Genomic DNA, 23,132 nt, shown 5'->3' with positions numbered 1-23,132 from the left:
ACTGGGACTGATTCTGCATCCAGAAGAACATTTTTAGTGTCAGATTTGTGAGGCATAGGCAAGGGGGAGCCCTTTACATAATTAATCTCCTAGCTGCCAAGGTCATTGCTGCCCAGCTGACCAGTCATATTCTCTGCCAGGCTGGGCTCAGGCTAACACAGTGTGCCCTGAGCCGGACCTGTGCGCGCTGGCCGGGAGCACACAGGTTGGAGCTAACGCAGGAAGGGTGAGAAGAGTCTAGATAGTTCATGCACTGGATCATACATGGTCTTCAATCAGACAATAAATATGGAGCATCTAAGCCTACCCCTAGTGACAGCTCTGAGGGGGGCCCTTCTGAGGCTAAGAGCAGGAAGCAACAGCGACTGAGTTCTAGAAGGGTCCAGCCATTTCACGCTTTGCTTGGTGATATGGGCATCAACCACTTCTTCACTTATGTGACTCACTTCGAACTTCCTTAGATACACAAAGTACTTGTCTTCCAAAAAAAAAAAAATTAAAAAAAATAAACGAATTGATAAAATTATTGAGCTTGTAATGTCGATAGCAACATGTCTACTAGGGCCATTTATATCATTTGCTGTGTCTCCTTTGAGAGAGAAGCTAGAGGAGGGTGGGGAATAAATGATCTTCTTGGGAGCTCCAGCCTGGTCGATGCATTAGCATTGATTAAGCGGCTACTGGGTGCCAGCCTGTTTGGCTGTTGAAGATACCAAGGGCGATGCATCAGTGCCTGTCCTCCAGAAGACATCACCGTGGTTGAATGAGAGGCCTAAGCCAGGAGTCCTGTTCTCACTGCTGAGTGAGGGTATGCCGGAGGGAAGGGGAGTCACCTGGGGAGGGGTCAGGTGAGTTCTAAGAGATAAGAAGACTGGAGAAATCGCCATTGAGTGCCAGCTCGTTCATAAATAGGACATTCTATTCCAGAGGCCAAAACACAGCATTGAGAACATTATCGTGCCAAATAGTAGGGCTGGGACTTGAACTCGGGATGCCAGCTTCAGGGTGCAGCAGTTGGGCACCGTGTTTTCAAAGCCCAATTTGATTGCCAATCAAAGGGGTTTAGTGCAGCCTCTTGGTCTCTACGCATCTTGAGCGACTGCCTCTAAAAAGACTTCCTGTGGTCGTGTTGATCTGGGATTGGGGACCCAGAAGGGTCCTGTGTTTCCTAACACCTGACTGCCAGGCAGGAAAGGTGTGCCACCCTGCCCTGGGAGGAGAGCAGACGCAGGCCCGGTTGCTGGCACGCGTGCCCATGCAGACTGTTCATGGCCTCCGTAGCCTCTCTTGCTTCCTCTCTGGCTGGGTTCCCGTTCTCCGTTTCAGATCTTACTGGCTTTGAATCACATAGGCTTTGGTCTTCAGAATTCTGAGAAGCTGGCAGGCCCAAGCTTTGCCTAGCGGGGAGCTCGGCACTGCTGGAGAAAGAGTGCCAGGTCCGTGGTCGTCTGAAGACTCCAGATAGTTTTGCTGTATGGGTGCAGAGAGATATGGGAGTTAGGCAGCCAAGCCACTCTGCCAGAGTAAAGTGGAGCCATGTTTGTGTCCCCCGCCTCCAAGCGTCCGTGTGTCACCATCAGTGTTTATAGAAAGTGCTGCTAACCAAAGCAAGGCATTAATAAAAGCCACACAGCAAGCACATGACGATCGATAGAAGGCCCCTAGGACCAGCCGGTCAGCATCCTCGTGCCAGTCTGCTTGGAGTCCGCCTGTTTGTCCTTGAACCACAGTGGCTGCTCCTCCAAAACATTTGGCTCAGGTTCATGTCAGTGGAAGCCCACGAATCCAAACCGCCATCAGCTACCAGCTTGTCTTTCTGAGAGCTTCCTGAGGAACCCCTGTGGCACTGACCGCTTTGACCATTGTCTGGGCAGTTGCTGCTCAGAATGAGAAGTGAACATTTTAGGCCAGACTCTCACGTTTGCCTTCAGGAAAGAAGCTCAGTGTGTTGAATTAACATGTTTTCCAAAAGCAATATTTTTAGAGTAAATTTTAAAAGGGAAACATGTTTAAATTTTTTTTTTTTTTTTTTGGTTTTTCGAGACCGGGTTTCTCTGTGGCTTTGGAGCCTGTCCTGGAACTAGCTCTTGTAGACCAGGCTGGTCTCGAACTCACAGAGATCCGCCTGCCTCTGCCTCCTGAGTGCTGGGATTAAAGGCGTGCGCCACCACCGCCCAGCTGGAGAGATGGCTCAGAGGTTAAGAGCATTGTCTGCTCTTCCAAAGGTCCTGAGTTCAATTCCCAGCAACCACGTGGTGGCTCACAGCCATTTGTAATGGGGTCTGGTGCCCTCTTCTGGCCTGCAGGCATACACACGGAAAGAATATTGTATAAATAAATAAATAAGTAAATGTTTAAATTTTGTAAGATTATTTTCAGTATCTACAGTATATGTGTGTATGCATCTCTCTCTCTCTCTCTCTCTCTCTCTCTCTCTCTCTCTCTCTGTGTGTGTGTGTGTGTGTGTGTGTGTGTAGCATGTGCTGCCTCAATGTTTTATAATTCTTGTTGTGCCTAAAGTGTTTTCAAAACCCTGGGAAGACTTCTGGGGCACGTGAAGGCCATTTCCTAAGGCCTTATTATTTCTTCCATGAAGCTAAACTTCAAGGTTGCCTGTTTTGTCTTGTTTCGTTCCGACTGTGGCTTTTTTCTCTTCTGAGCACAGGTAGCATTGATTGCCAATAAGCTGTTCAACTACTTTCCAATCATTCTGCTCCAGGCAGTGTCCCTGTGCATCCCGATTTCCCCTGTGCACGGGATTCCCACTGCAGAAGGATCCTGCCCGTCTCCCATCCTTGCTGAGTTTCTTCATCTTTGAGGTCTTCTGCAGTTGTTCTTCTTGATGCCAAAGTCCTGAGCTTTGGAAGGTGTCCAGGGGCAAATCCAAGAGTGCACAGCATCTAGTCTGATCTCACATCCGCAAAGCCAGCTGTCTTCCCATCTCGGCAACAGGTGCTATAGAAAGAGCAAGCTGGAGACGCCACCTGCCCTTCCCCTGACTGCAACCATCTCAACAAGAGCTTGTTGGCTGTAAACCGGCTCACACACACACAGCTTAACGAAATCATGCTCCTTAGCAAGCCGTTTATCTCAAATAAAACACTACCCCCATTCTTCTGACTTCTTTTTTAGTGTTGACTTTAGAAGTGGTTTATCAGCTGCTCAGGGAAATCAGAATCATTGCTTCACTTTCATAGATATGATTTTATTGTCTCAAACTCGGCATCTGTTGAGCTCTCCGTGCCCCTCCTTCTGCCGTCGGGGATGGAGGAGGTTCAGGTGAGAGCCCCAGAGCTAGGGAGGAAGTGATGAACATGCCAGCTTGACCCTGTTGTGTAGAAGTTCTTAGGGTAATAATTGGTGCCGTAAACGTAATCTTATATTAGTTCACAAAAGTTTGTCCATGTGTCTCTCTGTGTCGTACCTGGGGAAACTGTGCCAGGGAAGGGTGAAGTGTGATGCTAGGAGGGGCTAGTGTATGTGTATGTACGTATGTATGCATGGATGGATGGATGGATGGATGGATGTACAGCCAGCTATCCCAGGAAAGATGGAGAGTATGGAATGCAGTGACATCTGTATTATAAACAAACTAGTTTCTTCTTATCCAGTATTTTTCCCCCATGGTTTCAATTACCTGTGGTCAGCACCCAAAACATTAACTGGAAAATTCCAGCACCAAATAGTTTATAAGTTTTTAGTTGCTCTCCAGTCTGAGAAGTGAGATAGATGTGCTGTCCCATCCAGGATGTGCATCAGCCTCATATTCAGAATATCCACTGTGTATACACTACTCACCTACTGGTCTTGGGAGCCTGTTGCTTATTCCGAATGTCCTTCTGATTTGGGCCATTTTTTTTTTTTCTGCAATAGAAGATTGGAAACTGGACATTTTATAAAGGAAAGTTTATTCTGCTTCACGGTTCTAAGACAAAGTGCTGGGCTGGGCAGTACATCTGAAGAGGGCCTCATATCGCATCATAACACGGTGGGATGTAGAAGGGTAGAGATTGGTATGGGGGAGGGAAAGCACGAAGGACGGACTGATGCGCTCAGAGCCTGCTTTTGCTAGACGGACCCTAGAACCAGGAGAAATACAGTCTTCACCCTGACCTGTTAACTGTCCCACACGTTTCCCTCAGATGAGGCTAAGATGACTCCTCTTTCCACCCCAGCCCTGTTCTCCCTCTCTGCTCGCCTGGAGGAACTGCTGTAGAAACAGAATAGGTCATGGGGAAAACCCTCGGCTCCACAATAAAGGCTGAGTTGGGGCTTTCTCTCAGTTATGAATCCTAACAGTGCAGCAGATAGGAAGGTAAGTGTCACGTAGCTTCCAGGAGTGGACTCAGAACGGGCTCCTGGAGGCCTTTGTTTCTCCAGAAGTTGCATAGCTGTGTGGTGACAAGCTGTGCTCCTTGTCATAAAGGATCAAGTTCCTATGTGTGTCTTGTAAAAATCTGTCCTAGGAATAAACTCCAAGAGGAAGCTGTGTAACTTCCGAGACTTCAATTGCGTTCTTCTTTCTCATTTCCCCTGCAGATATGCACTTGTTCGGCCACTATCCGGCACACGATGACTTCTATCTGGTCGTCTGCAGCGCCTGCAATCAGGTCATCAAGCCGCAGGTCTTCCAGTTGCACTGCGGTAAGTGGACTCCTGCACCCGGTGGATGCATGGATGCACCCGGTGGATGCATGGTCCGCCTGTGACCCCGGGCTTCCATCTGGGTGGCCCCGTATCTGTCTCAGTCCAAGGCTGTGGGTACCCTGGCCTGTGACTGCTGCCTCTGCACACAGACGCCCGGTAGGAGCTAAGTTCTCTTGCTCCGTGATCCTTCCTGTCAGAGCAGGCGGGAGAAGGCCTGCAGCGAGCCTCAGGAGCTGGGACTAATCCGAATTCCTTGTGAACCTTGGTAGTAGCCTCTGGAGGTAGCCAAGAGAAGGGGAGGCTGGAGGCTGGAGGCTGGAGGAAGCAGTTCCCTGGCAACCTGCCATTTTCTCCTTCCCAAAAGAAGCTCATGGGAGAGACTCCCCAGATTTGCACACACACAGGGGAGGGCTGGAGCCACAGGTGGCCTGCGTGTGTGACATTGGATGCTGCTCCCAGGGGATGCACATAAAACCTCCCATCTTCTTGGTCCTTTCAAGAATCCCGCTTATTATATTTTTAATTTGTGCCTAAGAGCTCATTTTTCCCCGAGTCTCTTAGCATCCTGGCTGTGAGGCAGTGAGAAATTCCTTGACTCCATCAGCAGCAAACTGTGTGCTCCACTCAGTACAAGGACAGATAAAAGCCACATGGCTGCTCCTAAACACCTCTCTGACCTTAGACAGGAAGCCATTTACTCTCTCTGGGTGACCGTTTCCTTATCGTTACCAGGAGTTAGACCACATGATTCCCACAGTTGTCCTGTGCTGTGTGAGTCCAGGACAGTACATTCGAGTCTTATTTAACCATGACCCCTCTGATGAACAGGCTCTGACTGCCCCCTCTACTGTTATTTCCAAAGCATATTCAATATTATGCTTGAACAAAAGAAGCAATTATAATGTTGAGTGTGCTTTGGTAAATTACACCTGTTTCCCCTTTCTCCCAGCGTACTCTGCCTTCCCCTGCCCCTTTTAGTGTTACCATGCTGTGATAAGTAGCCCTGAAACAAAAGAAGTAAATGTGTTTGGGACAGTAGAATAGCCGAGCATTGATAATATGTGTCTATGTTATCTACATATAGATAAAAGCTGTGTGCCAACTGTAGGTGTGGTTTATGCTTAGAACAAGTAGGCAGAGAATCCATGCTTTGGCGGGGGGAGGGGGGGAGGAGGCACTGCCTTCAGTTAGTCCAAAGCTTTGGTTGGAAAGAGAAGGGGTTCTTTAAAATACTATGCAAAAGGCTCTGATGAGAGGTGGGGGTCAAGCTCTGTATGTCTTTGTCTCTTCCATGAGAAGGTGACCTATGCATGTGCATCCATATTGGCGTGTTCATTTCTGGCGGGGTGAGCATAATCAGCGCTAGCTGACCTTGCTCATTGTTCTGTAGCAAATGGCCCTCTTCTGGCTGGAAGAGAAATAAGGTCACACCTTTCAGAAGGGAAACTGTCGGGGGCCTAGCAGCAATCCTACTAACTGAGGCTACTGGTAAACCGTTTAGAGTGTGTTTGTGGCCAGAAGTCAGTCCCACTCAATCTGTCATTCAGTGAAGATCTGGGGGATGTCGGCTGTGTGTTTGATGAGCGTGAGGACTCCATCGTCTCCGGAGTGTTCATCTCCTGGTGTCCATAGGGCCATGCTGCTGCCCTGGGCACTTGGATGCTGCCGTGAACACAAGGGAAGGCTGATGCAAAATTGTAAGCCTGAAACCATCACTGAGAATTTAGCTTGCCAGCCGTCTCTGATGGAAGAATCCAGAAAGGGATGAGGTTGTCACCACTATGCAGATGCTTCCTCAGGGAAAGGGGTCCTCTCGCTTGCAGAGGAGGCTTGGTGTCACTGACACACACAGCTCTCAGCCCTCAGACTTTCTCTGCTGGATCTGGGACTCAGCCTAGGAAGAAAGCCAATGACATTGTGGCCACCTGTTCTGAGCAGAGGCAGAAAATTAGGTTGGAGCTTTGGGGTTACTGACTGCATCGCTTGAGGCCCAGGCTACAGTGAGCTTTCTGCTGAATCAGTTGACAGACAGCCATAGAGACAGAACCGTAACTTAGCAAATAGAGGCAAAGAAGTGTCAATCATCCTCCAGTTGCGTGTTCTGATAATACAAAATCAGTATTTCTCGGAGATCAGAGGGAATTCGTGGGGCAGCTGGAAACTGTGGCAAGTCTTTGGGGGAGCAGTTCTTGGAAAGCTCTCCTCAGAATGTCTCCCAGACTTTCTTGATGGTCCATGTTGGATTAGGCTGCCACACCAGTCTGGGTTGCTTATAAACAAGAGAGGTTGATTCCTCCCAATCCTGGAGGTAGCAGTCTGAAGTCAGGATGCCAGCATTAGATACTGGTGAGAGCTGTCTTCTAGATGCTGCCAGCCAGCTTCTTACTGAGGGCAAAAACTCCCTGGAGCCTCATGCCCAAGGGAAGGAATCCCACCCATCCTTAGGTCTCCTCTCTTGTGATGTAATCGCCTCCAGCACCATCTTTATCAGGTGTTCGGATTTCAGGACTTCCAGGGATGAGGGAGAAGCATTCAGCTGTAACTGTTCGTGGGCTGGAGTTGTAAGTCTGCTGTAAGTGCTTTTCCCTCGCTTGCCCGAGACCAACCTAGTTTGATCTCCAGAACCAACCCAGCACAGCTTCTTCTGCGCTGTCTTCCGGCTTTACCTTGGGTGATGAGCCTGGCTGTTTTCAGTAAGTTAATAAGAGTGCTATTGTGCTAAGTGCTGGGCTGCATGCCAGGTGGTTTGCATATCTTTGAAAACACAACCCTTTCTGCAGCCCCGTGGAGTTGGGGAAGCTGGCACTTAAGAAGTTGGGTGCTGTGTCCAAGGTCTCAGAGCAAAACGGAAGAGGGCCTGGTTTGGAGTGCAGGTGTCTTCTCAGAGCAAGGGGCGAGCCCACAGGCCAGTGTGCTCACAGCCTGTACAGCTTCCGACTAGATGTACTTCCTTCCCACTAGGCCTTCTCAGAGTCTCCTCCAGGCCCACTGCCCACCAGAGCTCTCCCATGTCATTTGAGATGTGCTCATGTGTTGGAAATGACAGGCCTTGGGGACAGGCAGGATGGTCCTGTGTGCCCCTTACTGTCCGTGTGACCTGGTGCAGCCGCTTCATCTTTCTCTCCCTCCGCTGGTTCATTGTAAAATGTTTTCTCTTTGTGGAGCTGTTGGGACAACATGACGCGTGACTATGTCACTTGGAGTTCACTTCCTCCTCTTTCCCATCTTTCTAGACCCCCCCCCATGGCTGGATTCATGGGGGAAGTCCTCCTTCCTAATACCCATAAGCCTTTGTTCACTTTCCACTTCTTGCCATGCGGTTGTCTGGGGTTTGTCTCTGCTGTCACTGCTAGGAACGTTCCTTTGTGCTTCTGCATTCTCCCCCACAATAAGGCCTTCTTGGGTGTGTGTCTTCATCCACGATCTTGGTGTGCAGGCCATTAATCTAAACTGAAAGACAAAAAGTGTGTCTGTGCTCCCTGTGTGCGTTTCTCTGTGCGTGTGTGCGCACATGTTTCTGCGTGGGCAACGCGTGGCAGTGGCTGCAGCTACTTGTCTAAAACTGGTAGAGGAGAATGATTTCTTACTCAGTACTTCCTGCACCTGATCCTGTGCTTTCCACATCAAGTCCGACTCTGACCATCTCTACCGAGGGTAAGTGCAGACCCACAAGGAAAAGGTTCAACCCATAGGCACATCCACAATCACAGATAATGGTCGCACGGTTACTTATACTTTTTGTTTGACTTGCAGATTCTACTTTGCTGTAAGGATGCTAGGAGTTCAGGGAAACAGTTTGCTTGTGTTTACTCTGTTATTACAACTCTCTCTTCTGCTTCCAAGACAGGGTTTCTCTGTGTAGCCCTGGCTGTCCTGGAACTAGCTTTGTAGACCAAGCTGGCCTTGAACTTGTTATTTTCACTATCAATGCTGTCATGAAGACAGTTATAAAGCATCGGACTAACACAGAAAATCATAGGGTGACATTAGAGACCCTGAGCACAGCACTTTTGCTGTGGCGGAGTTGAGATATACCCCTCGCATGTGGTTGCAGTGGCTCTCCCAGACTCGCTCAGCTCTGACACTCAGGGATTTGTAGAGGCACCATTGTACGGTGATTCAAAGCATTGAGCTTTGGTGTTCAATACGATCTCTAGCACTGAGTGAATGGGACTGAAGATTCCCCTCTTCTACTTTGTCTGGTCCTTCTGAGCATCAGCCCTTATCCTGGAACCATCTAGAATCTTAGTCACCTCATCAGCAAACACAAGGATGCTTATTTCGGAAATCTCAGAGATTCCAGATGTTCTGTACCAAGAAACCGAAGGCCAGAACCAAACACAGCAGAAGATGACCCCCACACCCTGTTTGTCACCTGTCACCAAGGAAGTAACACGTTCGAGCATCTGCCAGAAACTTGGGACAAAGACCAAATATATACTCCTTTTGACATCACAATGTCACAGCAGCAGAATGAAAAAAATAGAATGTCATTAAAGGAAACTCCCTGAGTTGTAGAGGTTGAAATCCTGATACACTTGTCTGTACAGCCTTGGGCTAATTACACTGCCTTTCTTTCTGAGCCTGGTTCTCCTCATATCTGAGGTGAGACCGCCAGTTCCTGCCCTGCAGAATTGCCGCGAGGAAAGGAAAAAGGTTGTATACTTTGCTGGCATGGAGTAAGGAAATAAAGGTTAGCTTTTATTGTCAATAAAATGTGGCCCTTTTTTATGAAGTTGAAAGTTTCTTATGAGGAATGGGAAAACCGCTTTAGCCAATTGTTTCCTGCCTTTGCTCCCCACCATCTCAGGGGATGCCACTCCGAGGTCAGTCCGTGGCCCGGGCTGTGATTCACTGCAGCTTCCTGCCCTTGGAGACAGAAGTAGTCTGCCTGACTGTGATTACATCTGCTGGGAGCCTCGAGGATTGCACTGCACAAATATTGGTTTACATTCTCATTAGGCCCCCGGGGTCAGTTCCCTGGAAATGCCAGGAAGCACTAGTCTATCTCTGGGTCCCCGACAAGAGTCACTGTACCTTACAGGAGGACGACCATACCCTTTCCCAGGAATGGCCACCGTCTCTTTTCTGCTACCACTGTGCCCGCCCTGCCTGGTGTTGTAGACCTAGATAGTGGGTATGACCATGCCCCTGAAGCTCCCATGCTGGGAGCGGAATTGGTGTCATGGTCCCCCACCCCCAGGCTTTTTGAATTCTTTCAGTCTGCTCCCCAGGGATCCGTGACTCCAAGGGGTCTAAAGCTGCGTAGGTGACCAGATAGCAGCTGGTGTACTAGAAGGAAGGAAACAGAAACAGTTCACTGAGCCTTGGGCCTGGCCGCTCAGTAGCTGCCTCTGCTCAGGTTGTCCAGCCCAGGGTGTGGCTTGGTGGGACAGTGTACAGGCTGAGTGGAGCCTTCCTAGTATCAACTTCTCTTCACCCTTATTCACTCGGCCTTTGTGTACTTTATTCTCTTCTTTTTCAGATGGGTCAGTAGTTTCTCTTATGTAGTCTCCCAGATGACCGGAGGGGGCAGGCTCACATCTGGAGAGCACAGTGGCGGAACTGAGTTTGCTCTAAAAGACGGTTCTGCTGCGGTTGAGGAGATTACTCAGTCAGTAGAGTGCTTGTATCCAAGCATGAGGACCTGAGTTTGATTCCTGGAACCCACATGGAAGAGCCCATGATGGGAATGTCTGCTGGAATCCCAGTGCAGAGACCAGTGGGCATCTGGAGCCCTCTGGCCAGTCAGCATAGCCTGTTCAAAGAGATCCAGGCTAATTGAGAGACCCCATGTCAAAGCAAAGTGAACAGGACCAAACGAGGTGGACAACTGAGGAAAACACCCGAGGTTGATCTCTGGCTTTCATAGACACACATAGACACACAGACACAGGCATACACACGAACACACACAGATACATACACACAGAGACACCCAGTTACACATGGACACACACACAGACACACAGACAGATACACACAGACACACACACACATACAGACACAGGCACACACACAGATACACACAGAGACACACACAGTCACACATGGACACACACACAGACACACGGTCACACACACACTCATACTCTCCCCCCCACAATAATAATAATAATGATAATAATAATAATTGCAGCAATAATAATAGATAAGCTAACACTAAGTGATAAGCCTCAAAGATCTCTGATGAAGTTATTGCCCAAAGGATTTTTGCTTATAATCTTTGCAGAGGGTGATGTCATTTTTTGTGGCAGGGCTGTGGTGGCCCTGACCTCTACCCAGAGAGAGCACTGTGGCCATATTAAGAAGACCGCTGGTGTGCTCTGGAGGTGTGCACAGGCGTGCACTGGAGGGGAAGGCCACGGGTGCATGGTGCCGCGGTGAACACCATCTTACTGTTTTCAGCAATGGTGCTTTTAACCCATTTCAAATGTTGTAATTGAAAAAGTAACAGCTAGAGTTGTGTTGGGTTTGGGGATTGGGCCAAACATTTGTGAAGTTTTATGATTTGCCTAAGTGTAGGAATGAGCAGGACTTCTTCCGAGGCCTCCTTGTCTTGTGTTTGTGGAGTAACCGCTGATAGGGTGGCCGTCCCCAGGTCCGTTGTAATCAGCCTTGTATGGGGCTGACCTGCGTGTCCTCTAGGATGTTGGGTGGAGTTTCCCTGGCCATGGCCTATTAGATGAGAGGAGTAGAAGTGGTCCTGCCCCGAATCTTGACAACTGTAGCATCTTCAGGCATTGATTGCAGTTCACCCTTGGGGACAAAATTGTCCACATCTAGGTACCTCTGCCAGGAAACATAATGCCCCCAATTGTCATGATACAATCTGTACTTACTGTGTTTAAATTTCTTCCCATTGGAAAAGGGTGTGTGTGTGTGCGTATGTGCATGCACATTCATGCACACTGATCCCAGAAACAGCCTTTGTAGAAAGTAGGCATTTCTACCTGCATAGATCCACTCATTGAGATAATTTTCCTAGGCACTTGTATGAAATTGTCTTTATGAAAACCAGTACCACAGATGATGATTATATGCCAATAAAACAAAAGATGTTTACATTACAAAAATAATAAATCTAAAACCAATGGCTGATGATGCATGTAGATTTAGTAGGTGATCCATAAAATGAATGCTTTTGAATGTTCTTTTTTATGGCTTTGTTTCTTTATTTTGTGGGTAGCTGAGTATGTGTGTGTCACGGTGCACCTGTGGACTTCAGAGGGTGGTGTGTGAGTCGGCTCTCTTTCCACCACGTGGGCCTGGTCATGAAGATTGGCCTCAAGTTCCTCTTCCAGCTTTGGACCATCTTACTGGATCCAAATGAATGATTTTTAAAGCATTGAAAGGAAAGAAAAGATCATTTTTGTGCTACAGGTGTATGCACAGTGAGAACACGGCATCATGGGAAAGTTAGGAAACCTGCAGACCTGCCTACTTCCAAATAAAAATGAAAACAGAAGGGAGAAGCAATTAGATGTCTGTTTCCTACAGGTTTTTACAGCCACCCTGTGCTTGGTCTCTAAGCAGAGAACACACAGCTCCACACCCTGCCCATCAGACAGAAACACTCCTCCTGTGCCACTGTGCCTTAAAAACATGGGTTAGAGCCAGAGGACCTGGATGTCACTGACTGGACAAGAGAGGCCTCCGCTCGCCCGCCTTTCAGAGAGGTTTTACTCCCTGTCTGATTATATGTTTTTGAATGCCCTTCAAATGGCTGTTTTGCATGTTGATGTGATGCGGGAGAATTTAATGAAGTGTGAGCTACAGCAGAGGGTGGCAGAACGGATGAGTGGGAGCTGGCTCCTGGAGCGAGGCACGGCATGTCCTGGCTGGCACCCCGTTCCTTCTGCGCGCATCCAGATGCCAACACCGGCTGGGGACAGGCAGCTACCCGCCCTGCGGAGCTGCGTGGGGGAGCCTAATTAATGAGGTTCCAAGGCTTCCTGAGATTTTTTTCCTTTAATTCTGTCTCTCTCTAGGTGACCTCGAGTTGAAGAAATGACAGGCCACGTGTGCTTTGAGCCCCTGCTGACGTCAGGGCCCCTGGCTTCCTGGGGTGTCAGGGGTATCCACACCCGTTAATTACCCTGCCAGGGCTTCCTCTCTGAAGCTGCTGATTGCCACATCACAGGGCTTGATTTCTTGTTTTCTTTTTTAATGTCAATTGAGTTAGATTTGATTTCTGAGATGAATTTTTTATTTTGCTGTTAATTGTCATTCGTGAAACTAGGTTTTTTTTTTCACACCAAAGAAGTATAAAATAACTAAAGGAAGTGGATCTCATTGAATATATTCTTCGTCAACTAGGCAGAATTAATTAATAGACTTGGCAAAAGCATGTGAAGCTACCATGCTATGTATCTTACAAAAACCCATGTGGTGGACCTGAAGGAGATCCCTCTCCCACTGACAGAGACAGGGGAGGTGTGGAGGGAAGGAGGGGAGGGAGGGGAAGAGAGAGACAGAGACAGAGATCCAAGGAAAGAAGTGTTCTGACTTATTAGCAGACGAGTATACCCTAAGGCAAGCATTACTACTGGAAGAATCTACAACTGAGTAAAACTGGTTTCTCCCGCTCTATAGTTTTTAATCCTTGGAGTTGGACACAGAGACTTGGGAGGCTGAAACAGGAAGATTTTTGAGTTTGTAGCCAAATCAGGCTACATAGGGAAACGCTGTCTCAAGCAAAACAAACTTTTGTGTTATGGACTCACTGATGCTCATATTAGATTTAATACTGATCAAGAACAGCATCTCACATAGTCCCAAGCCCCAACTCTTCCTTGTACTTAAAGATGGGGCAGCGACAAGGAAGCTCAGGCCTGTACTGAGTGCTCACTGTGTGCTCAGCATTTTCCTTTCTTGCTTAGTCCTGGCCTCGCAACTTTTGTGGTGTTCTTATCTCCTTCTCAAGGAAGAGAGGCTTTGAGAGCTGAGGAAGTGTGTGCACGATCAGGCTAAGCTGCTGAGCCAAACTCCAGCCATGCCTCCCGAGCTTTGCGCTGGCTGCTTTGCTCGCAGACTCTCCGACAGCACAACTGACCTGTGGTCCAAGAGGTCATTTCTGTCCCCCGGGTGCTTTATTTCTCTTTGGCACCTTTCTAGGCTGCGGTGCTGATCCTGCTTGTTGGCATGCATGCATGCATGTATGTGTGAGAAGAGGATGGGAATTGCACATGTGTAATCATGGCGGTGTATAAGGTCAGCTGCAGATTTTAGACATCAGAAAGAAAGAAGAAAAAGGTTGCGGACAGATGCCATGGGTGCTCTGTGCTCCCTCAACCTTTATGCCCGCAGGTTCTCGCTGGCAAATCGGTATGCTTAGGGAACCTACCACCAAGAGACAATTCCATAGTCGATGAAATGCCCTTTTGTGGATATCTGTGCAGTTAATAGAACTGTGGCAGATGTGCTTACAGCAAGTGCAGAGCAATAGGATCTTTGGAACCGTAGACAACTCTGTCCCATCTTTTATTTTGAGACAGGGTTTCTCTGTGCCAAAACCCTGACTGCCCTGGAACTCACTCTGCAGACCAGGCTGGCCTCAAACTCACAGAGATCCACCTGCCTCTGTCTCCCGAGTGCTGGGATTAAAGGTGTGCACCTCCACCGCCTTTCTAGTTCCCCTTTAATGGAAGATGAACTTTTGGGTCTGGAAAGATGGCTCAGTCAGTAGAGTACTGGCTGGGTAAGCATATGGGCCTGGGTTTGATCCCCAGAACCCATGTCAAAGCCTGGCACAGTGCCATTCATATGTATTCCCAGGAGTGGAGAGGTGGAGACAGGTGCGTCCCTGGGGTCACTTGTCAGTTAGTCTTGCTGGTTAGTGGGCTCCAGGCTAGTAATGGACCCTGTCTCAGATAAAATATAATAGAATGGTAGATGGTGCTCAAAGAGCAGTGCTCAAGGTTGCCTCTGCCTCCACATGCACTGTGCATGCACATGTGTGCAAACACACACATACATACTAGCACACAAAAAGTAAACAAATAACTTCCACTCATAATGTCATCACGGTCTGGCTCTTGAAACTGGAACTTCTTGGTCTTGAAGCATGTGTGTATGTTTTATTTAGCAGCAACTGTGTGCCAAGCGTTGTCCCAAAGCTGAAGGTACAGTGAGAGAGAGAAGGGCCTGGACTTGTTGAGTTTATGGTCTGATATGCTGCATGACATGAATATACTCAAACCACATGAGAAGCTGTCATAAGAGCCCTCCCACCCCCCCCCAAAAGAAAAGGAAACAGTACAAGAGCAAAAGTGGGGGTAAGGGATTTAGAACCAGAACTGTCTTGAAGGCCAGAATCTAGAGGCCGTTTTTGTTTCTTTCTGACTGGTTGGAAGACACTGGAAAGTCAGAGCTAGGGAGAGATGAAAGTGTGAATTATGCTTTTCAGCAATTATTCTTGCCAAGATCCCATGCATCTTGAGAGACCAGGACTAATATCTGGCTACTCTGGGATTGAGCTAGGGAGAAAAGGGTGGGTGAACTTGCGATCCATTTTTGAATTATAGTGACGGGTCTTGCTGAAGAATTTGGTTCCCTTGGGTTGAGTTGGGTTGGTTTGGCGTAGATTGGATTGGACTGGGTTAGAAACGGCAGGAGTGAACATTTATTTTATGTCTGATTCAAAGGGAATGGTGGTGATTTGTTAGGAAAAGCCACAGAGGCTGAAGATGTGGAAGCTAAGAGAAGAACACATTCATAGACCGTGCAAATGCCAAGAAGTTGGGTAACAGGGGAAAAGAGGGGGGTGCTAGATTGGCCAGCTGGAGTTGTAATAATCATTTTGTCTTGACATGTTTTCCCTCAAGCATAGGTGGCTTCATGTCACCCACAGACTTCTTTTTAGATCGACCCTGAGGGCTTGTTCTGAGTTTGTGCTGGGCCTGTCACCTGGTACCTGTGCCTCCTGTCTCCTGTGCCACAGAGGCCCTTTACTGGACAGAGTTGCTGAGGGCCAGTCCTGAGTCTTAACATCCATGAGTCCCAGCATGGAGCACATTTGTTGGCTTTGGGAAGATGCTTATAGGTGTTTGTGATAAGCAGACAGACAGAAGGATTTCTCAATCACAAATGCAAGTGCCCACGGCACCTGAGATTTCACCTGCTGTAATATTTATCTGCCTCCTAACATGGGTGCATCTATACGCACCCATACACGAGACTGGGAGTTTCTGGGCACCAGGAACTCCGTCTGTCATGTTCACTCTCAGATCCCCTTGAGGCTACAGTGTGACTCACTGGGTAAAATCGCACACCCCCAAGCTTAATGACAGAGTTTCAATTTCAGGAGCTCACATGGCAGAAGAAGGACTCCTGACCTTCACGCATGCTCCGTGATACACACACACACACACACACACACACACACACACACACACACACGCACACTGAATCAGTCAATCGTGTAGAGTGCTGGGTTTAAAAAGTCAGTGCTCCATTGACTCGTTTTCCAAATGAATCTCAGAAGCAAGAAGGAAAAGAGGCTTGCCCGTGTAAGCCAAGACTTTCAGTTTGAAGATCTGCTACTTGAAAGAGAATGCCTGTCTCTGTTCGGACACAGTCGGAAAGGCTGGTGCAGGGCAGACATCCGTTCTCAGCTAGTGGTGGGAGCCAGTGCTTTGATCTGTGAGCACAGCTGATTTCTGGAGGGCTCTTTGCTGTAACGTGACCCCTGGCTCCTGACTCATCGCTGGCACATCCGCACCGTGCCGGCTGCTCCCATGCACGCCGTCCCTCAGCGCCGAACTAGGGTAACAGTCTTTGCTTTATTTAGGTCCAAGTAAGCTGTTGCCAGCGCTGCTTCTTGCTTCAAAAGGTAGTTTTGGAATCGTCCCTAGCGATGAGCACAGCAGCACTTCCCAGGGTTCTTTCCCTGAAAGACCAAGTCGGTCAGCAGAAAGCAAGAGTTTTCTGGATGCACGTCCTCAGGAAATGGTGCCAGACTTGCATCCCAGAGCCGCAAAGCAGCTGTTAGGGTTTAAAGCGCCAAAGAAGAGCATAGCCATTCCACGCCAAAGTCAGTCCTTCTGACTGAATGCATCCGTACGCACTACCCAGCCATGACAATAACACATCTCTGTCCCAATAACGTGCTCCCAAACACAAGTCCCCATCTTCCTGTGCTGACTGCATAGCAACACAGAAGCTTTCTCGTTCTGGTCGGGGATCTAGCCGTAGGGAGGTTCTCTATCCTCCCAGCCATATGCACTGGACTTTGTAATCAGACTTTATAATAGCTGTCACCATTCTACACAGTCAGCACCTCACCCCTGTGATGTGACCACACCACACACATGATGTCAGAACCTCACTCATGGCTTATCTGCAAGACTCCACAATCTGTTTTCTTCTGGCAAGGTCATTGATTACTTCCTCCAGAAATATTACATCCTAGACACCGTGGGCAGGCTGACTTCGGGGATGCAGCAGAGCCTTCCAGGCCTTGTCTGAAATCAGATATGAGTACATTTCATATGTCAGGATGGCCTCTAGAACCACCACACGCACACACACACACACACTGGGAAGGCTGATGGAGCCGTTCACAGAGAAGAGCCCCCTAGAATCAAGGTAGCACCAGAGTTCATGGTTGTGTGGGACCTGCCCGATGCTCTTTTCCCAGGCAGGCACTTCTGAAAAATGAGTGCACTTTAGGGAATGCTGCATAGGAGACACTTGGGAAATAAATAGGTCCAGGGGGAGATGCAAATGAGGAGACTAACTGGGAAAGAGTAAGTCAGCAATTTCACTGATGAATCCCCCTTCCCACGGAATTAATCATACTTTGGATCCAGAGAAAGCAGCTGTAGTCTTTGTCCTACGGCACTGGAACTAGAGACGCTTGTCGACGGTAGGGTTGGCCACCCTTGTTATTTATCTGTTTATTGGCATCATAGATGCTGAGCTTTCCTCCCCTGCGTTATTTCTTCCTGGGCTCTCTCCAGAGGCGCATTCTCTCTGAGGCACCTCTGAAGAGGTTTCCTGCTCTTCTCTGTAAGTGGCAGCCTCTACTAAATTTACAGCCTTCAGAAATGAGTTCCTTACAGAAGGTAGGCTGGCTTCCTAACCAGAGGGCATGGATCACAGTTAGCATGAGGTTTGCACTGGCTGGGCCCTCACTCACCACCCTACTTTGCTGTTAGCTACAGTGGTGTCCGCCTAGTGGTAGTACTATTTCCAAGTCCTTATCATAGAAGCATGTTGGTTCAAGTGGACAGGGACCAGAAAGGAGCTCTGTAAGATCCTACCATGTCTTAGCCCCTGCTACACTCTCGGAACCTGCGATGTTCACCATGTGGGTCCCTAGAGTTCGTGGATAAGGACCCTCCTGTCACCAACCTTTGCTCTTTGAGGGGTAATGGGGATAATGGAAGTGCAGAGAGAGGCTTGAAGACCAGTGGGGAGGCAAGGTTTGGAGGGGGTGCTCCCTGAGAGACACTCGGCTCTGTGTAGTACAAGAAACAAGACCTTCATTGTCCAGTGCACATCCTGGAGAGCTTTGATTGGTCCTTCTTTGTCTTCTTTGTCCACCCAGTCTTGTCTACTTATCACCAACCTCCACTTGCCCACATAACTTGTAGGCCTGTCATTGATACAGTGGAATTCTGCATTCATCCTTTTATAAAGCTTGAATTCTCTCTCTCTCTTTCTGCACATGTGTGTACATGCGTGTGTGTGTGTGTGTGTGTGTGTGTGTGTGTGTGTGTGTGTGTGCTATGAGCCCAGAGCTCTGTAAGCACGGAACCACTAAGCTACACCCCCACCTTTGGGTGCGGTCTTCACTGTAGCAGACGCTGGCACTGTACTGGGTGGGCAGTCTCTTCTTTGGGAGAAGCCACTCATCTGGCTTGAGCTGCTTTCAGTAATTTCATGGGCAAGGACTCTCTTCCCAGAGGCATAGGGTCCTCTATTTGTCCTGTGTATACCTGTGCAGCTGTCTTAGTCAGTGTTCTGTTACTGTGAAGAAACACCATGACCATGGCAACTTGCATGAAGGAAAGCATTTCACTGGGACTGGGTTACAGGTTCGGAGGTTTAGCTCATCATCGTTAGGGCAGTTAGATGGCGGCACACAGACAGACATGGTGCTGGAGAAAGGGGAGTGGCATCAGAGAGAGAGAGCTCACTGGCACTGGTTTGGGCTTCTGAAACCTCAGAAGTGATCGACTTCCTCTAACAAGGCCACACCTCTAATCCCTGTCAAGTACTGCCATTCCCTGATAGCCAAGCCTTCAAATCTATGAGCCTATGGCGCCCATCCCTATTCAGGCCACCATTGTAACTTTCCTTGCCTTTTTTTCAGGAGTTCTTAGATCTGTCAAAGAGCAAGCCATACAAATGGTTAACTATAGTATTTATTGGTTCCAGGATGCTATTGTAAGATGCTCAGTTATTTGAACAACTCCTTTTCCCCGGTGCCAAACTGGACAGTCTGTCTAACCAGTATTGGTAAGGCATATCGAGTATAATATGCTCAGATAGGACACAGTCTGGAGAATGTACCAAACGCAGCTCTTGCTGTAGGATTAGGCTGTGATTAATTTATACTCATCCCTTCTTTCTTCCTGGGAGTCAGGTACTTCACCCTCTTAGGCCAGAATTCAGTTCAAAGTCAAAATAGTGACATTATACTGAGCTGAGAGTTTCCTGTTTCTTGTGATACAACTGATAAATACCATGTAAATTAGTCTGGTTCCCATAGCAACTAGACCACACAGAACAAAATCACACTGCTGCCAACGGGTAACTTAGGTGGGTGGTTTTAGTTTTTGGGTGACATTAGTGTTGTCTTTTGGTTTTTCTAGACAGGGTTTCTCTGTAGCTTTTTGAAGCCTGTCCTGGAACTCACTTTGTAGACCAGGCTGGACTCAAACTCACAGAGATCCACCTGCCTCTGCCTCCCCAGTGCTGGGATTAAAGTATTGCCTTATTTTTGATGTCTGGTTTCATTGTGATGGTCCAAGAATATTAACTGCTATTCTGTTTTTAGCGTGCTATGTATTGGCTTAGCAAGGCTAGGGGCGGTTTCTATAAACGTCTCCTGTGTGACTGGAAAGTTTGGGTGCAGGGTTCAGTGTTTTTATTATTTTGTTCTCATCTGTGTATCCTCGTGCCTGCTCACAGTGCTTTCTGGGAAGGGAGCTGTTAACCTCCCGTGATGGTTGGAAATGCTATGCTTTCCTGTAACTCTGATGGCTTTGGTTTACAATGTTGAGGTGTCTGGTTACGTGCATATAGCCTGGCTGATCCTTCCTAGTGGTTGGTGTCTTCCTACCTATTAATTTGCCTTTGGTTCTGTTTTATCTGACAACACTGCTGTACAACCATCTTCTGGTTAATCTGTGCTTGCCTTATTTATCCCTATCCACTCTTCTTTATTTTCAATTTTTTGATGTTATTTTGTTTTAGTTGTCGCTCCCATAGGCAATACATATGTAGCTTTTAAGAGGCCCATCTGTTAATATCTAGTAGGTGAGTTTTGTCCATTTACACTTATTGTGATTTCTTGGTGTACTTACACTTAATTCTTTCTTTTCATTTGTATTTCTTTATCTTACTTTTCATCTCTCATTTCCTGATGTTTTGGATTTTATTTAAAATTTCTATTTATTTAGTGATCATTACAATTTATCATGTATATTGGACTACAGTTTTATTTTGTTTTTGTCTAATGAAAACTAAAGTTAACAGAATCTATCTTCTCAAACAAGGTAGAGGTCTTTGCCTACTTCACCACTTAGAACGATCTGCTAATTACAACCCCAAACACCGGGTGCATTGTCAAACACTTGTGGGACTGGAGACACAGTGATTAATGTAGAAGGCCTGAGCTTTTTGCTAATTCACTGTGTTTTATGCCTTGACTTATTTAAGACATTTCTCAAGTTTAAAGCGATACATTCATTCATTCCTGGCCCATAAAACACATCTCTCAAGGTGGTTTTAAAATTTGCCCTGAAAGTGGAGTTCAGAATCCTATGGTCTACTGCCAAGGGGCCTGTTTTCTAAGATTTGTTATTTTTCGTGTTCCTCGTGGGCTATTAGAAGGGCTTTTCCATTCCGGCACCTGCTCACCTATACTGGTTTCTCAAGCCTGAGTGCACATACAGGCTTACACGGAATCTTGTTGGATAGGTTCTCACGGACTTGCACACCTCCTTGGGTGATACTGGCTCTCTGCTCTGTTCCATGGCCCCACTTAAAGGAGCAAGGACCGGGAGGATTAACTATAGTTAGGAAACAGTGGAGGTTTAGCTCTAGGCCAGAATTCTCTGTTGCTTCCCAGGTCGTCAGATACCAGAAGAAACTTTCTGTCGTGGTTTGGGTAATTTTATTTCTGAAGGTCTCTCTATGTGCCTGTCAGAGTCCCCTCTGTCCCCTTTCCAGCCCCGGCCCTGCTGGCAGAAAGTGAGTGAGAGCTGGTCCAGTCTGCATCCACACCACCCATTCCTGCCCCTGCTGAGGCCAAGTCTCTGTATTACGTCCATGGGATGCTACGCTCAGTGCCCCGAGGATGCTCCTGCTCAGAGCCCGGGCAGGCTGCCTGGTGAAAGACAAGCTTTTAATAGAGACACACTTCTAAATAGTAACCAGGAAAAAGACTCTCTTCTTAAACCGGTATCCATTTATAGGACTCAGCTGTTGAAGCTCAAGGGTAGCATTAGGCTTAAGTTTAATCTTCTATATACTGTAATTTACAGAGGCGAGCAAGGCGCTGTACGTACAACTGTTTCAGCCATTCGTCATGATGAACAGTGATCGCTCTTGGCGAAGCAGAAATGCCGTCTCCGCTTCCCGCTTTATGAATATTGAATTGGCCCAGGCAGGCTCGTGCCACACCAGTTTAAAGGGGGGAAATTCCCCGATTGGTTCTGTGGCCTCCTGGCCCCAACTGCCACGTTGCTGCTGCGTGCACCAGCTTGGATCTTGATCCAGGCGGCAGTGCTGTTGGTACACGTGTGTGATCCGGCGAACACTTCACCAAGTATTTGTGCCGATCCCGAGTGCGAAGCCGGCTAAAGGCGGCAGCTTTACGCTGAGTGCCAGGGACTGTTAAAGAGACCGGTGTCACTTGACACGGGAAGCCACTCGCAGGGATCAGGGAAATATCTCGGGCTGATAATCTGATACAGGAAAAATAAGAGGAGTGTGATTCTGGTGAATTCCTGAAGGCGGGATAATGTCAGTTGTGGAAGGGAAATGAGAGGTGAGAGAAAGGAGATCCACTCTGGAGAACCCAGAGCCCCCTGCCCTCCACCAGATCCCTCTCAGTTCAGGCATCTCATCCTCTGCTCTGGGGTGGATGCACAGCACATGTTCAGGTAGGACCTGAACACCCAGGGGTAGTGGCCTTCTTTGCTCAGGTCTCTTAGGTCTGCTCAGCTGATCGCCATACACTCAGGCCTCCAGGAATCACCTCTCTCAACCCCAACCCCTTTCCTAATCCTTCCTCCCCAAAGAAACTGAAAGCTCTCCTTAGGCCTCCTCTCTGGTTGCCTCGTGTTCATGAGCACCTGCGATAGGCCAAGCGCCATGCTGGGTGGCGAGATGAAGACCCCAGACACATATGAGCAAGGCTGCTGCCTGCTTTTGGTGCTGTCATAGAGACCCTGCTTTCCGTGGTCACACTCCCTGGTGCCCCCTCCCTGGTCCACCTCTCAGCCGTGCCTCTGTAGAGAACAGCAGCAAGCTACTCATGTGCTCCATGCTGCCCTGGGAAGCCCTTCCATTGCCACAGCCTCTTGCTGAGTGTGCGCAAGCACTCTCTATAGCTCGGGGATCTGAACTAGGAGAAGAACGTGTTGAAGTACACCAGGGGGTGGTAGCTTGGTAGAGTCTGAAGCTCAAAGAGAAAGTCAGAGGCAGAACCGGGGCTAGAACTCACTTCCCCTGACTTCATTGCTACCTCCTCTTAACACGTTCTATCAACGAAATGCACAGCAACAACAAAAGCAATGTGCTTCTCTAGGAGGCAAGCACACCTTCAGAAAAGTTCGCAGGTTCACAGTTTCTAAGGCAGGACTTTCTCATACGACCGAGGAACACATCCGTAGCATATGCATCCTTCCCTCACAGGAAATCTGAGCTCTCCGTAGTAACTGTTAGAAACACGTCTCCGTGACGCAGGGCTGAAGAAAGCTCTGGCCTGCTTTAGAGGTTCCGATCCATCCCTTCCTTTCCTAGCCCGAGGATCCCATCAGAACCAGAGCGTTGGTCGTGTTTCATCAGGCGCTACGGGCAGCTGGTTATGTGCTGCATGAGAACGAATCCAGTCCGTTCACTGGGCTGATTAGCTGCAATTGGGTGAGGAGCGAGCACTGCAGACCGAAATGCTGCCGAGCAAGGGCTTTGTGTGTGTAAACCTCCTAATGAGAAGAAGGGTTTTGAAGAAAGCTCGGCGTCAGCGCCCTTGCCAGTGGAACTTAGCGGCTAGTTAGTATTCTGAAGCCCCAGCACACACACGGATG

At 48.2% G+C, this 23,132-nt stretch overlaps 1 protein-coding gene across 3 annotated transcripts in view; it reads left to right on the top strand.

Moving 5' to 3' along the window:
• Atxn7l1 (ataxin 7 like 1) overlaps positions 1-23,132 on the top strand; it is a 205,911-nt gene that overhangs the window by 66,111 nt on the left and 116,668 nt on the right. For all 3 annotated transcript variants that reach the window (XM_005343865.3, XM_013347967.2, XM_005343866.2), the window contains exon 3: positions 4,540-4,644. In XM_005343865.3, coding sequence (XP_005343922.1) covers positions 4,540-4,644 — 105 coding nt within the window. The remainder of the gene's footprint in view (positions 1-4,539; positions 4,645-23,132) is intronic.

The sequence above is a fragment of the Microtus ochrogaster genome, chromosome 1, assembly GCF_000317375.1.
Source record: "Microtus ochrogaster isolate Prairie Vole_2 chromosome 1, MicOch1.0, whole genome shotgun sequence".
NCBI classification, from domain to species: Eukaryota; Metazoa; Chordata; class Mammalia; order Rodentia; family Cricetidae; genus Microtus; species Microtus ochrogaster.
This window is presented reverse-complemented; position numbering and strand designations above follow the sequence as displayed.